This window comes from Ictidomys tridecemlineatus, chromosome 4, assembly GCF_052094955.1.
Source record: "Ictidomys tridecemlineatus isolate mIctTri1 chromosome 4, mIctTri1.hap1, whole genome shotgun sequence".
Classification (NCBI taxonomy): domain Eukaryota; kingdom Metazoa; phylum Chordata; class Mammalia; order Rodentia; family Sciuridae; genus Ictidomys; species Ictidomys tridecemlineatus.
Window position 1 is genome coordinate 80,525,483 of NC_135480.1, and position 13,228 is coordinate 80,538,710.

General features: G+C 45.3%; 1 protein-coding gene across 1 annotated transcript; it reads left to right on the forward strand.

Moving 5' to 3' along the window:
* The first annotated feature begins 406 nt into the window (after positions 1–406).
* On the forward strand, positions 407–2,781 carry Izumo1r (IZUMO1 receptor, JUNO). The gene is made up of 4 exons (XM_005337189.3): positions 407–544; positions 1,231–1,419; positions 1,900–2,035; positions 2,196–2,781. Exons 1-4 carry the CDS (start codon positions 407–409, stop codon positions 2,462–2,464), a joined length of 732 nt encoding a protein of 243 aa, XP_005337246.2. The 3' UTR covers positions 2,465–2,781.
* Positions 2,782–13,228: the final 10,447 nt, after the last annotated feature.

The following is a 13,228-nucleotide window of genomic DNA, read 5'->3' on the forward strand; positions in this document are numbered from 1 at the left end:
CAGCATTTGGGGGTTGGCTGAGGTCCAATTTCAAAGCTCTAAATTCCCAGCCCATATGTCAGAGTTAGAAAGGCTGACTCCAAGTGGAGGAGGGAGGGGAGAGTTCCTGCAGGAAAGGCTGAAACCATGCTCCCCAGCCTACTCCTTAGGGTTGGGCTTGTCTGTCTCCCTTATTGGACTGCATCAATACAATGGTTAGGGTTGGTATCAGACCACAAAGAATTATTCCATCTGCTCTGATATCTATGATGTTGCCCCAGAGAGTCTTAGGAGCAGTCAGTATTTCAGCCACTTGAGGGAGGCTTGGAGTCTGTACTCCCCCTTCAGTGCCTAACAGGTGAAGGGAGTGGATTGGGGTGTCCTATTCATTGCATGAGCATCATGAGTTTCCTCTCTGCATCAGGTCATGGCACAGTGGTGGCAGATTCTTCTAGGATTGTGGACAATCATGCCCACCTGGGCTGGACACATGCTACTCAATGTCTGCATGAATGCCCAACACCACAAGAGAGAGCCTGGCCCAGAAGACGAGCTCTATGTAGAGGTATAAAGTCCAGACTTGGCCCAGGGGTGATAGAAGGCAGATCATAGAAGAAACACAAATGCCAAGACGGTCTCTGGATCCCAACCAATCCAGATCATTTATTTCTTAGTTTGAAAGTGATCCCAAGTTCCCATTTCTGAGCTGCACTGGCCACTTGGGGAATGGCTCAGATGGTGATCCAAGAGGCCCAGTGTTGGTTCAGCACTGGTCAAAACAAGCCTTCCTACCAACAGGTCCTGGGGAAACATGAATTAATGGTTCCCTCCCCAAACTCTTAAAGCCAATTCACAGGGATGTGGGAGGAGGAGCAGAGCTGGCATTTAGCCTGTGAGTCCCTCTGAATCAATGCAACCTTGATTTTCCGAGATCTCCTTTCTATTTGCTCTTCCCCCAAGACCTCTGCTGCCCTCTCAGAAACTGAAACCCCAGAAGATATATTCCAGAGGACTGTAGCAGCTACTGCAGCAGCCTGGGGCTGGGAGGTCTGTGTGCAGGGGCCTTCTGCCCTATAGGTGAATATTGAAGATTATTAAGGTTCCTCCTCCATGGGGATTGCTGGCCTCAAGCTACCCCAGTTGCTCAGGCTTTCTCCTTAGGTGCATTTTTACTCTCCCACCTTCTGCCCTAGACACGTACCCACCCTGCCTCTCACTCTCTATGCCTGTTACTTCTTCCTCTACTTTCAGTGTATCCCCTGGAAGGACAATGCCTGCTGCACAGCCACCACAAGCTGGGAAGCCCACCTTGAGGTGTCCCCACTCCACAACTTCACCTTGGTTCACTGTGGATTGTTGACCCCAAGCTGTCAGAAACACTTCATCCAGGCCATCTGCTTCTATCAGTGTTCCCCTAACCTGGGGCCCTGGATCCAGCTGGTGAGGAAATAGATGATAAATTCATATGTTACCTTGTTACTAAGAGCTGGAGCTTCCATTCGGTAATATGCTGGTATCTCCAGGAGACTGATAGAAGCAGGAAATGTTGTATCCCTGTGAACAAGAGGAGAGCCATAGGCCTCTGTTGGAGAAAGATGTGAAGAGGAAGCTGCCTCTGACCCTGAAGGATGGCATGGGGGAGGCTGGTTAGATAACAGATGGATAGGGACTATCACCAAGGGAGGCTTGGTGAATTAGATGGACCTGAGTTTGAATTCCATCTCCTCTACCTACTAGCTGTACGCCTAGGATAAGGCACTTAGCCTCATTGTTCTCATTTGTAAAAATAATAGTACTCAGAGAGTTTACAAGGGAGGATGTTCAGATGGTATAAGTACCTGGCACAAATACCATTATACTAATAGTCGGCTTCAAATTGCTGCTATTCATGTTCCTGTCTCTCACTATGCCTGCACCCAGGTGGGGCCTAGTGGGCAGGGAGAACGCATCGTGGGGGTGCCGCTGTGCTGGGAAGACTGTGAAGAGTGGTGGGCAGACTGCCGCACTTCTTATACCTGCAAATCCAACTGGTACAGCAGCTGGCACTGGAGTCAGGGTGAGTGGCACTGACGGGGCCCCATAGGAAGGCAGACCCATTGGGGGTTCTCCAACCTGGGTGCAGATGAAAACCTCCCTGTGTCTCCCCCACTCCAGGGTAAATGATGGGGACATGGGGAAGCAGTGGGAAGTAAGCTGTTTACCTCGACCCACCACAGGAAAGAACCGCTGCCCTGCAGGGGACATCTGTCACCCTTTCCCCCATTACTTCCCCACCCCAACTGACCTGTGTGAGAAGATTTGGAGCAACTCCTTCAAGGCAAGTCCTGAGCACAGGAACAGTGGGAGATGTCTCCAGAAGTGGTTTGAGCCTGCTCAGGGCAACCCCAACGTGGCTGTGACCCGCCTCTTGGCTAACACTGCCCCAACCCGGGAGCTTGCCTATGTCCCCATTCCCTTCTCTCTATTCCTGCTCTTCCTTTCCTGAGGACCCTTCCTTCCCCCACCCACATACATGCCTTGCTCCCACTGGCAGTGACCAGGCCAAGGCCATCTCCTTCCTCAGGCCATTCACTAAAAGGAGCAGAAGTGGCAGCAGCTGGTGTCTGAGCCCTGCACACTGGGTCCCAGGCACTGCTCTGCTGGCCTGGGAAACAGCTGGGGTGGGAACTGTTAAGGTGACCCATCCCCTCCTGCCCATAAGAATAAGTGCTATGATGGGACCCTATGCCCTTCCGGTCCTGCCCATGTCCACCCTTTCCATGGCAGAGCTGATGGTGACAGTCTGGCCTCCCATCCTATCATGGTGCCTCCAATAAAATAGCAACTGACTTCTCCTCTCTGTGTCACTCTGCCAGAGCCCACAGGCATGGACCCACGATGCACAAAGAGCTGGTTTGCCTGTTGCACTGAAGTCTCAACATTAGACTGTTACTTAGCTGGTATCATTCATTTCTTAGTATCTGCTACATATCCTCTCAAGGCCTCTGATGGGAATATTCTCCACACCGCCCCCCGTTTTTTAACAAGTGATACACCATACCAAAGACCCAAACCAAGGTGAGGGGTGGGGCTCCCAGACCATCAACTCTACTGTGGACACCAAAACTGAGGCAGTTACCTCAACTGCATTGAGTGTTCCCCCTTCCTTTCAACCCCTTCCTCCCACCATCACAGTACACTAGTCTGGAGTTTGGGAAACTCAAGCTCTAATCTGGCCTTCCCACTCTCAATAAGACTTTTAGCAGCTCTTTTGACCTTCCTTTAAGAAGGTCTTGATTTTTTTTTTTTTAATCTGCTGAGAGGAATGAGGTAGTTGGCCCAGATGAATTAATGAAGGAAGGAAGGGTGGGTGAGCCAGTGTCCTTGTTGGGATATGGTTTGTTTCTCAGGCAGTGCCACATCTACAGAATGAGATGGGCATCAGCATTGTATTGGAGAAGGGGCACTGACTTCAAGTCCTTCTGGATTGGCAGTCAATCCACCCACTAGAAACCTTCTGGAGCCCGAATCCCTGTGCCTTCCAGTGCTATAGGGTGCCTTTCCCATGATCCTTGCTGCAACAGAAGGTTCTAGCATTTGAGTTGGCTGGCTTTTCTTTTCAAGTGCTTGTACTTGTACACTAGTATTCTGCTCATCAAACAAATTTTGCCTTCATTTTTTTTCTGCACCTACCTTGAACTTGCTCATTCACTGAGCAAACCTTGACATAGGTAGGGCATTATAATCACAAAACAAAGTCTGATGCTCAGGGTGTGGAGTAGGAGATAGATGGCAGCAGTGGAGACAAGGCCATTCACATCAAGTCTGTGAGAAAGGAACCAGGACAGAATCCTGATGGCCTCACAGTTGGTGAGGTTTGAGCTCTGTGGAGGAGGGCAGTTCACTAAGAACAGAAAGGAAATTCTGATTCAAACTCTGCTGGCTAACCTTTGTGAACTAAAGTCAGTATAGTATAGTGATTTATGCATACCCATGTTTATAGCACTGCAATTCACAATACCCAAGTTATAGAACCAGCCTAGGTGCCTATTGGCAAACGAACAGAGAGAGGGAGGAGGGAAGAAAATGGGGAAGTACCTGGGACTGAAAGGAGTAAACTTTGACCAGGCGCAATGGTGCACACCTGTAATGCAAGCGGCTCAGGAAGCTGAGGTAGGAGGGTCACAAGTTCAAAGCCAGTCTCAGCAAAAGTGAAGTGCTAAGCAACTCAGTCAGACCCTGTTTCTAAATAAAAATACAAAATAGGGCTGGGGATGTGGCTCAGTGGTAGAGTGACCCTGAATTCAATCCCTAATACCCACCCACCAGCAAACAAGGAGCAAACTTTGTTACATGCACTTATGAATATGTAAAAATGAATCCCACTATTATGTGTAGCTCTATTGTACTAATACAAACATTTTTAAAAACACAGCTAAGACCCCAAGTTACTTCAATAAATTGTGGCTTCAAAAATACATATAGGCAACATCATTTCAAAATTGAGAACTGGAAGAACTATGAGGTGGTAATAGAGCTTAGAGTTTATTGACTTTCAAAAGTGTTTTAGGCATTAAAAAATAGCAAAAGTAGAATTAAAGCTGGGTTGAACACAAGGCTAGTTCTGAGAACCCTAATAACTGTTAGTATTTACTGATCATTTACTGTGTGCCCAGGGGCCCTGCTAAGTGTGTGGCATGTACTAGGTAGTTCATTTGATCCCCATTAAAGCCTTGACAAATATTCTTATCCCCATTTTTGCAATTAGAACATAACTAAGTTTTAAACCAGCTAAGTCTGACCCCCCCCCACAGCTCCAGCTCCTAGGCTTATATTGAATAGCCTGGTAGGTAGTTAAGTGGAACTGAAGCAGATGTGAGGAGGGAGGGAGGGCTGGGTCCCCCTTGAAGAGGTCATGGTTAAGAGAGTCTGTGCTCTACCCCTTAATGTGATTGGGAGGAGACATAGGAAGATATTACATCCATAAAACCAGGAACAGCCGAGTAAACTGTCAGATTTTCAGTTAGATTATCTATTGCCACCGGAGTGATCCGTATACAATGGTCCTTTGACACACAGGTCAAGGACTTCTAACACCCACGCCTCACTCAGGGCCCCAACACAGAGGTACTCACTTCTAACCATTTCTGAATTCAGCTACAAAGAAGTTACAAAAAGAGGCTTATCTTTTCTGCCACACATTCAGACCATCTTTTGGCTTTCTATTCTGTTAATCTTGCAATCTTTTTAATTTTAGTAATCCACTTTTAATTCCCAGGAGGATTTTTTTTATTTCCCTTGTTTTCACAGCCTGCTGTTTTTCAGTTTTGTGGATGCAATGTCTTCTCAAGTTTCACCGAAGATATAATTAAAAAATTTTTTCAAAAGCTTGTTTCTAGTCTCTGAAAGATGTGTTTTCTCCAAGGTCACCCTGCTCTAGTCTTTGATCTTCTGCCATGACTGCTGGGTTTCTCAAGTCTGGTGACTTTGGCTGTCTGTCCATATTCAAGAACAAGGGGCTCAGTTGACTCTCGTAGCTCACTTTGGTTTGTTCCATGGTTGAATATATGGGTTTCCTTTCCCCTCCATTGCACAGCTGCTGGGGGTCCTGGATATGTGGGGAGGGTTTGGTGACTAGAAGACATTACTTCAAAGGGTGGAATAAATGAAGACTACTCCAACGGGAACAAGCAGAAGCTATTTATTCAGAGCATGCTTTATGTGTATAAGGGAGTCAGCCACCCTCACATGCATCCTGGCAAATCACAAGCAGTTAGAGAAGTGGGCAAACTTCAGAGTGGGAAAGAAGGAAGGCTTCAAGTTTTCCCTGAATGGGACTGTTGTCAACAATGCTAGATGTGGGCTGAAGCAGGGTATCCCAGGTGATCAGGCTGGCTTTCTCCTGTTGGTCCTAAGCTGGAAGTGTAAATAACTACCAGGGAAGATGGAAGTTATTAATCAAATCCTTGCTGTTCAGGGCTGATAATTACAGGGGTTGTTGTATAGGTCCCTGAGCTACTTGCTAGAGATAGTGATCTGACTTTCTACAAGTCTACTTACAGATAGTGTAATTTTGTGTGGGCTGATTTCTGGGCTTGTTACTATAGATAATGGGCTAGAGATCTGTTTTTATAATTATTCTGGCCATCATCTTTTATACTCAATCTCTCCAAACTGAGTTGGTAGGATCTATATTGCCAGAATGAGGATGGTTCTCTCTAGAATGCTAAAACCCACAATGGGAACTTAGCACTATCCAGAATTTCATTTAATTTTTTTTAGAGAAGAGCTCCTCCATATATGTTCCCCTATCCATATGCTAATATTGGGCTACCTGGCCTCTCATTTGACCAGAGAAATGGAGGTGAGTCTAAGTGCAGACTTTCCCTCTCTGCTCCTCAAGCCTGCCAGCAATAAGCCCAGATCCTCCAAGGTTCTACTGCAAGATCATTTTCTTCCACTATAGCTGCCCCCCCCTTTCTCTGGTCTCCCCTATTCCCTTTGATGTGTTTTCTCATGCTTTTCATCTTTTAAATATTTGTTTAAATCTCTTTGCTCAGATGGTTTTCTTCACACACTCTTGGTGAAGGAATACTTGAAAATAAACAACCATTTTCGTGGGATCCCAGGTATCGGTTCCACCCTCTGTGTCCTGCAACTGCAGATTTTCTAAAAAGATCCAAGTGTTGTGTAAAAGAAAAAAATAAAAGAGAGTGAAATGGAAGACAAGGGGAATGAGGGCATTATGGAGGATGGATTTTCAGGAGAGAGATCAGAAATGCAGGTTCCGGGCACCCAATTAGAGTGAGTTTCTAGGAGGTAGGAGGCCACACTACAGTACAGGCAGTAGACCAGAAGGGGCAGATTCAAGAACTATTAGGAAGACGGAACCTATAGAAGTTTAGATGATATTTTTGCATGAAGTGTCACAAAGACAGGTGTAAGACGGAGTGTGGGAAAGAGAACTCTCACCAAGGCCAATAGCCTTGGATAACTCAACTCCCAAAGCTTGTAATTGTAGGAGGTTCTTTCCCTACCCTAGACTGCACTGGGTCTTAGGTAGAAGGGGAGATGCTCCTACTGGATGCAACCCAATCACTTTTCCATGATGAGAACACCCAACCCCATTCAAGCCCTTCCTCAGAAAATTCTGGGAAATCCTAGATGGCAGATAAAAAAGCAAAAATAAACAGGAGAGTCTCTTGTGTATGTTATTCTTAAAGATCCCTACCCCTTCCTGAGTGCAGAAGAGGTCTCACCTGGCACACATGCACAGGGATCATGTCCCATACACCTCACTGTCTGAACACCCTTCCTGTGCCTCCTCCACCTCGTCCCTGCTTACTCTTTCCCCCTACAGAAATGACTGCTTTCTGAGGTGCTTCCCAATGGCCCAGTGCTTTTGCTGTTGAAGTACCCAGGTTTAGATACTATTCTGGGATTCCCAGCTGTATCTTTCACATCAGATTGTTTTCCCAGCTCCAGTCCTTGAGATGTCTTGACTGCCCAGCCCCCTCATGTACTCCAAAGGGGCCCTCTTCCTGCTAATACCACCAGTTCCACATTTTTCATTTTCCCTCCTTCCCTGTGTTCTACTCACATTTATCCTGTTTTACTTTCCCATATAACCAAAAACCACTTTAGGAGTGTTTTGCCATAAGTGAAACAAATAGAAAGAAAGAAAAGAGGGAAGACTTCCCAGGGAGGAGGGGCTGATGATGGGCCTTTGTCATTGAGATGTCCATCAGACAGTTGACCTGCAGTGCAGAATAGAGGTCTAAGCTAGAAATAAGAATCCAGAGCTCAATTTCCTTGGGAAGTGCTTTTTGGCACTGTGGAACTTAGTAGTTCTCTGTGAAATGCATGAAAAGAAAAATGAAAAGCTTGTGGAGAGTCTGTCCAACTTACCCAAGGTTAGGAAGTGACAGGGAGATGGGGCTAGTAAAGAAGGAAATGGGGTTAGTAAAGAGGGAGCTATATCTCAGGGGCATAATGTCAAATTCTGAGTTGCCATCTGCCTATCAATTAATTTATAAATACTTACTGTGTTCTGACTCTATGCTGGACACTGTGCTGGTCCTGGGGATTGAAAGACTGAATATATAAACAAATATGCATAAAACAGGACTCTAACTCATAGCTAACCTACTGTCTATAGCAATCTGTCCCAGAAGCCAAAGAATAATCTCTGTACCAGCTGACCCCAAATGGCCAGAAACTGATTAATAACTTACAGCTTCCTTATTCTGGGCTCCCGCTTTCAAAGAAGGACCAACAGGGGAAAGCCAAATACAGGGTACCCTGCTTAGTTAGTCTACCTCCATCTTCACCTATCAATAGCACCTACCCAGGGTTGACCTGCCATTCCTCTTTCCCACTGCTCGGCCTGCCTTGAATCTCTGCCAAACTGCAAGTGAGGTTGACTGACTGACCTCATTGTTATAACATGGTCTGAATAAATAGCCTTTGCTTGTTCTCACTTGGATGGTCCTCATTTATCTCTACAAGGCACAGTAATGAATAAGGCAAACATGAGATTGCTGCCCTCCAAAAGCTGATATTGTAACAGGGCATACCGGCAAAATATAAGTAAGCAAAAAAAAATTTATAAGAATTGTAATGAAGATGATTGTTAGAGTCAGGTGCGGTGGTGCATGCCTGAAATCCCAGCAGCTCAGAAGGCTGAGGCAGGAGGATCAAGAATTCAAAGCCAGCCTCAGCAAAAAAAAGTGAAGTGCTAAGCAACTCAGTCAGACTCTGTCTCTAAATAAAATACAAAATAGGGCTGGGGATGTGGCTCAGTGGTCAAGTGCCCCTGAGTTCAATCCCTGGTACCCACCTGCCCAGGCGGGGGGGGGGGGGGAAGATGATTGTCAGAAAAGAAGCACACAAGGAACTCCAGGTTGAAAAGTTGGCTAGTTTAGAGATTGACACAATACCAGAGCAGGTAGCTTGAGGAATCATTTTGCAATTGAGAAGCATATCTGCAGGATGAATGCAAAGTGCTAGTAGAGATGAAGGTGAAAGAGGGCAGAGAGCTGAGGAAATGAGTTTAAGGAGAGGGTAACCCAGAGCTAACACAAAGGTTAGCAGAGGTAGGACCCTTTTTCCATTGAGACAGGAGAAAAAAAGAAAGTGTTTAAGAATGATTATAGAATTAAAATGCTTCAAATATAAACCATCAACTCAACTGACATCAGAATTTTGCCACCTGCTGGAGTTTACAAGCCCAAACCTCTGGGCCCTTAGGGAGTACTCTGGCCACAATGCCAGTCCTGGGCAGCTGGGCTTCATGGTCAGCTTTCCAAGTTCACAGCCCAAACAGCCTGTGTATCATCAGCCATATGGCAAGAGCAGACTTTCCAGAGACTAAAACCCACCCAAGGGCGAGATTCAGAAAACCAAGACAGGATTATTTCCAGGGTCAGGAAATTTTATAAACAGAGTAGAAGTTGGCACCAGCCATGACAAAGCAAAAATCTTAAATCTTTACAGCTTTTTCCAAGCTCTGCATCTGTCTGCAGTGACAGAGGCTATGGCTCTGAATCCTAGAACAGCTGCTGATTGTGAAGCTGATGGGCTCAGACCCTCTGACTGCTTCATCCAGAAGAAACTCAGTACTTATCAGGCTGTGATTATTTCTATTCAAAGGTGAGCTTTAGAAGGAAGGAGCAATTTCTCCTGGGGTAGAATCTGGCACTTCAGAAAACAGCCCCAGGAAGTCAGATCATAGACCAGAACAAAGAAATAAGCAGAAGATGCCCATTTCTTACCAATAGCTAAGTTTAGTTTATTCTCTGTGGATATAAGTCATGTGGTTATTTCCCCCTCCCCATCAAAATCACCGCAGCAAGACATTAAGTAATATGTTACTATGGTTTCACTATTAAGTAACCACCATTTCTTAGCTCAGTGAGGCTCAGAAGTGAGAAGAATACTACTTCCCAAAATATTTAATTTTAATTTAACAACTGTAATCAGCACTCTTTCACTGACATATAATATGCAACATGAATTATTATCAGGGAGAACAGAGTTCTGAAAAAAAAAATATGTTGAATTTGGTGAAATAGGAAGAAGATAGGGGTATAACTTGGGCAAAGGCCCATACTACAAGGAAAGGAAGAAAAGAAAGCTCATCAAAGATATTCTCTCTCCTACCTGCCCTAACCCAATGGCAAGAAACATTTTCTATATTTCATTGCAATTGTACTAAAATTTCCAGAGCACTGCTGAAGAAAAGGGTCTAGCCAATAGCAGTTTTTCATTTCCCATCTTGTCTTGGGTCCTCAATGTGAGTCTACTACAATTCACTGAAGGTTTCCTATGGGCTCAGTTCTCTGCTGAGAATTTCCACATATGATATTTCTTCCCATCTTTAAAACCACCCTGTGTTTCAGGAAACACCATCAAGCACAGAACATCTCTGCCTGAGCCCCAAGGTTCCTCAGACCAGGAGATGAGATAAGGAAGAACAAACAAATCAGAACAAGATTCAGGTCAGATTCTTTTGTGGATATAACCCACATGATGCCTCCTTTTTGTCTCCCACAATTAGTCACCTACCAGCAAGAAAGAAACAGACAGGGGGGAAAATCCATCATCTCACACGTCTCCACTGTGGCCACTGTTCTAAGGACATTTCCACAAGCACCTATGGCCTGCAGAGACATGGTTTCCTCAGCCTGGTGGATGAGCTCTGGTGGACACTGCCCTCCTGAGTTTTCACTCTCTCTTCACTGAATTCTGATGAGGAGGTAAGTCCATCCTCACTGCCAGAAATCACAGGGTGTTAGAAAGGAGCATGGACATAATTATTAGCTGCCCCTCCCTGGATCCAGCTTTTGTTCTTTGAATAATAGAACAAAGCCTTTTTTGCCTGGAGCTTCAAAGATAGGTGGATTCCCAAACTTACTCTACAATTCTTCAGACCTCTCTCATTAAGACCTCAGATGCTCTCCCCCAACCCCTGTCTACACCTCCCTTCAGAATGACCTCTCCTGTACAGCCCTGTTGGGTGTTAGAGTACTATAGCTGTAGATACATAGTGACCGTCACTAGCTTTCTATGGCATAGCAGAACTGTCTTACCATCTGGCTCTGCTAAGTAGTACAGAGTAGAGACAGGGATATTTGGAAGAGTGGAATGCTGCGGGGAGGAGGAGGTGAGTTTTCCGTCCTGAACTGTCCATGGTGCCCCTATCCTGATGGTATGTGAAATGAAACTTATTTTACCACCCTAGGATTCTCTTTCTTTATTCAGACTTTTCTATCCATAATACAGGCAATTAGACTTCAAGTTCCTTCTTTAGGCCTATTTCTTAGAAAATTGTAATCTGGGCTGGGGATAGAGTCTACCCTTTCCACCCTGCTTACAACCCAGAGTTTTCTCTCACGGTCTGAACAAAGGAGAGCTCCATAACTTCATTCTGAATCCATGTCGCACTGGAAAGAAAGAGAAAGGAATATTTTATTTTATCTACAGACTCCCTCCCCCTCCCCTAATTTGTTTAGAGTAAAGACTCCGGTCAATAAGCAAAGCCAGCCTTCCTACAGTGACCAGCAGAAAGCTGCAGAACGCATGTGCTTGGGGACAGAGGACGCTGTGGAAATAAAGACCTCCCAAATGAGAGCGCACAGGATACTTATGTGGAGGTTGTTACAAGAGAGTCAGCTCTTTAGCAGAGACTCAAAAGCAGTTAGAGGAGGGAGAAGACTTTATAGTTAAAAAAAAAAATAGGGTGTGTGGATAGCTCCAGGTACGTTCAGACTGGAGTCTGAGTGATGGAAAAGTCGGAGGCAGAATGATTAAAAGCGAAGCAACTTATGTGATTGATTTGGGGAGATTATATGTCTTCCTATGCTTGCGTCTGAGTTGGAAGTGAGGACAAAGAAAAGATAGCTGGCAGTCAGGGACCAAGTCCTCACCATTTTGGGACAATCGCTACAGAAGCTGTGGCTTGGCTTCTTGGCCTGGTTGGTGCAAAGCTCTATTGTAATACATGGTCTGTCCATTTTCCGTGTGTACATTCTGTATTTAAACACCATGCTTGGTCTGCCCCTCCTACAGCCACCCAGAGACTCCCCCTGGGAGGGAGACTTTGTCTCACCAGACCTTGGGCTCCTGCAGAGAATTCCCAAGATCAATTTTGTATTAGTTATCTGTTGCCATTGTCTTTGTTTTGTGCTGCTACAACAGAATACTTAGGCCTGGGTAATTCATAATAAATTAAAATGTGTTGGCTCACAGTGTTGGAGGCTGGGAAGTCCAATATCAAGCTACTTGCATCTGCTGAGAACCCTTTTGCTGTATCATTCCATGGTGGAAGGTAAAAAGGCAAGAGAAAGTAAGAAGGCAGAACAGAGATGCCGCAGTCTTGGCTGGGCACAGAATCACGAGCCACTCACACCTTGTAGATTCAAACAGCAATTCTTTATTCCCGAACTCACACTGGCCCCGTACAAATACATTCTGGGAAAATCCAGGTTCTGCCCGCAAAATTCACGTCCCAAATACTTTCTGAATTCCACGAGAACTCAAGGGGAACTCAGGCATCAGGATACGTCCTATTCCCAGCAGGAATAACCTTAAACCTGGAACCACCCTAAACCCAGATTATCTTAAACTGGGAACACCCTAAACCCAAGGAGCGGGATACTTCCTAAAACCTGCAGGATACACCCTAAACCTGGATCCACCCTGGTCCTTGAGCAGGGTCACCTTTCTCAAACACACATGCAATGTCATAACGAATGTCCAAGACAAGTCCATTTCCACGAGTCCTTCCTCTAAGCAACATGGGGTACGCTGGCAAGGAAATTTCGATGCGTCATTCCTACTTGGCAATGGCTCTCAGCAGAGAGACAGAGTAAAAGAGGAACAAACCTTTATAAGGAACTAATTCCCATGATAACAGCATTAATCTAATCACTCTGCCCGTGTGGCCGAATCACTTCTAATTAGACCCCACATCCTGACATTGTTGTATTGGAGGTTAAAGTTTCCACCACATGTTCTTGAGGAACAAACCATAGCACCAACTAACAAATTATCCCCCAAATTAGTAGCTTACAACATTCATTATCACACATTTTCAGTAGGCCAGAAATCCAAGAATGGTTTAATTGATCTGGCTCAAGGTCAAGATGTAGTCAAAGTATCACTCAGTTCCACGGTCAATTTAAGAATTGACTGGGATGCCAAGCTCACAGCTGTCCTGCTCACATGGTTGTTGGAAAGATTTACTTTTGGGGGGCCATTGGGCTGAAGG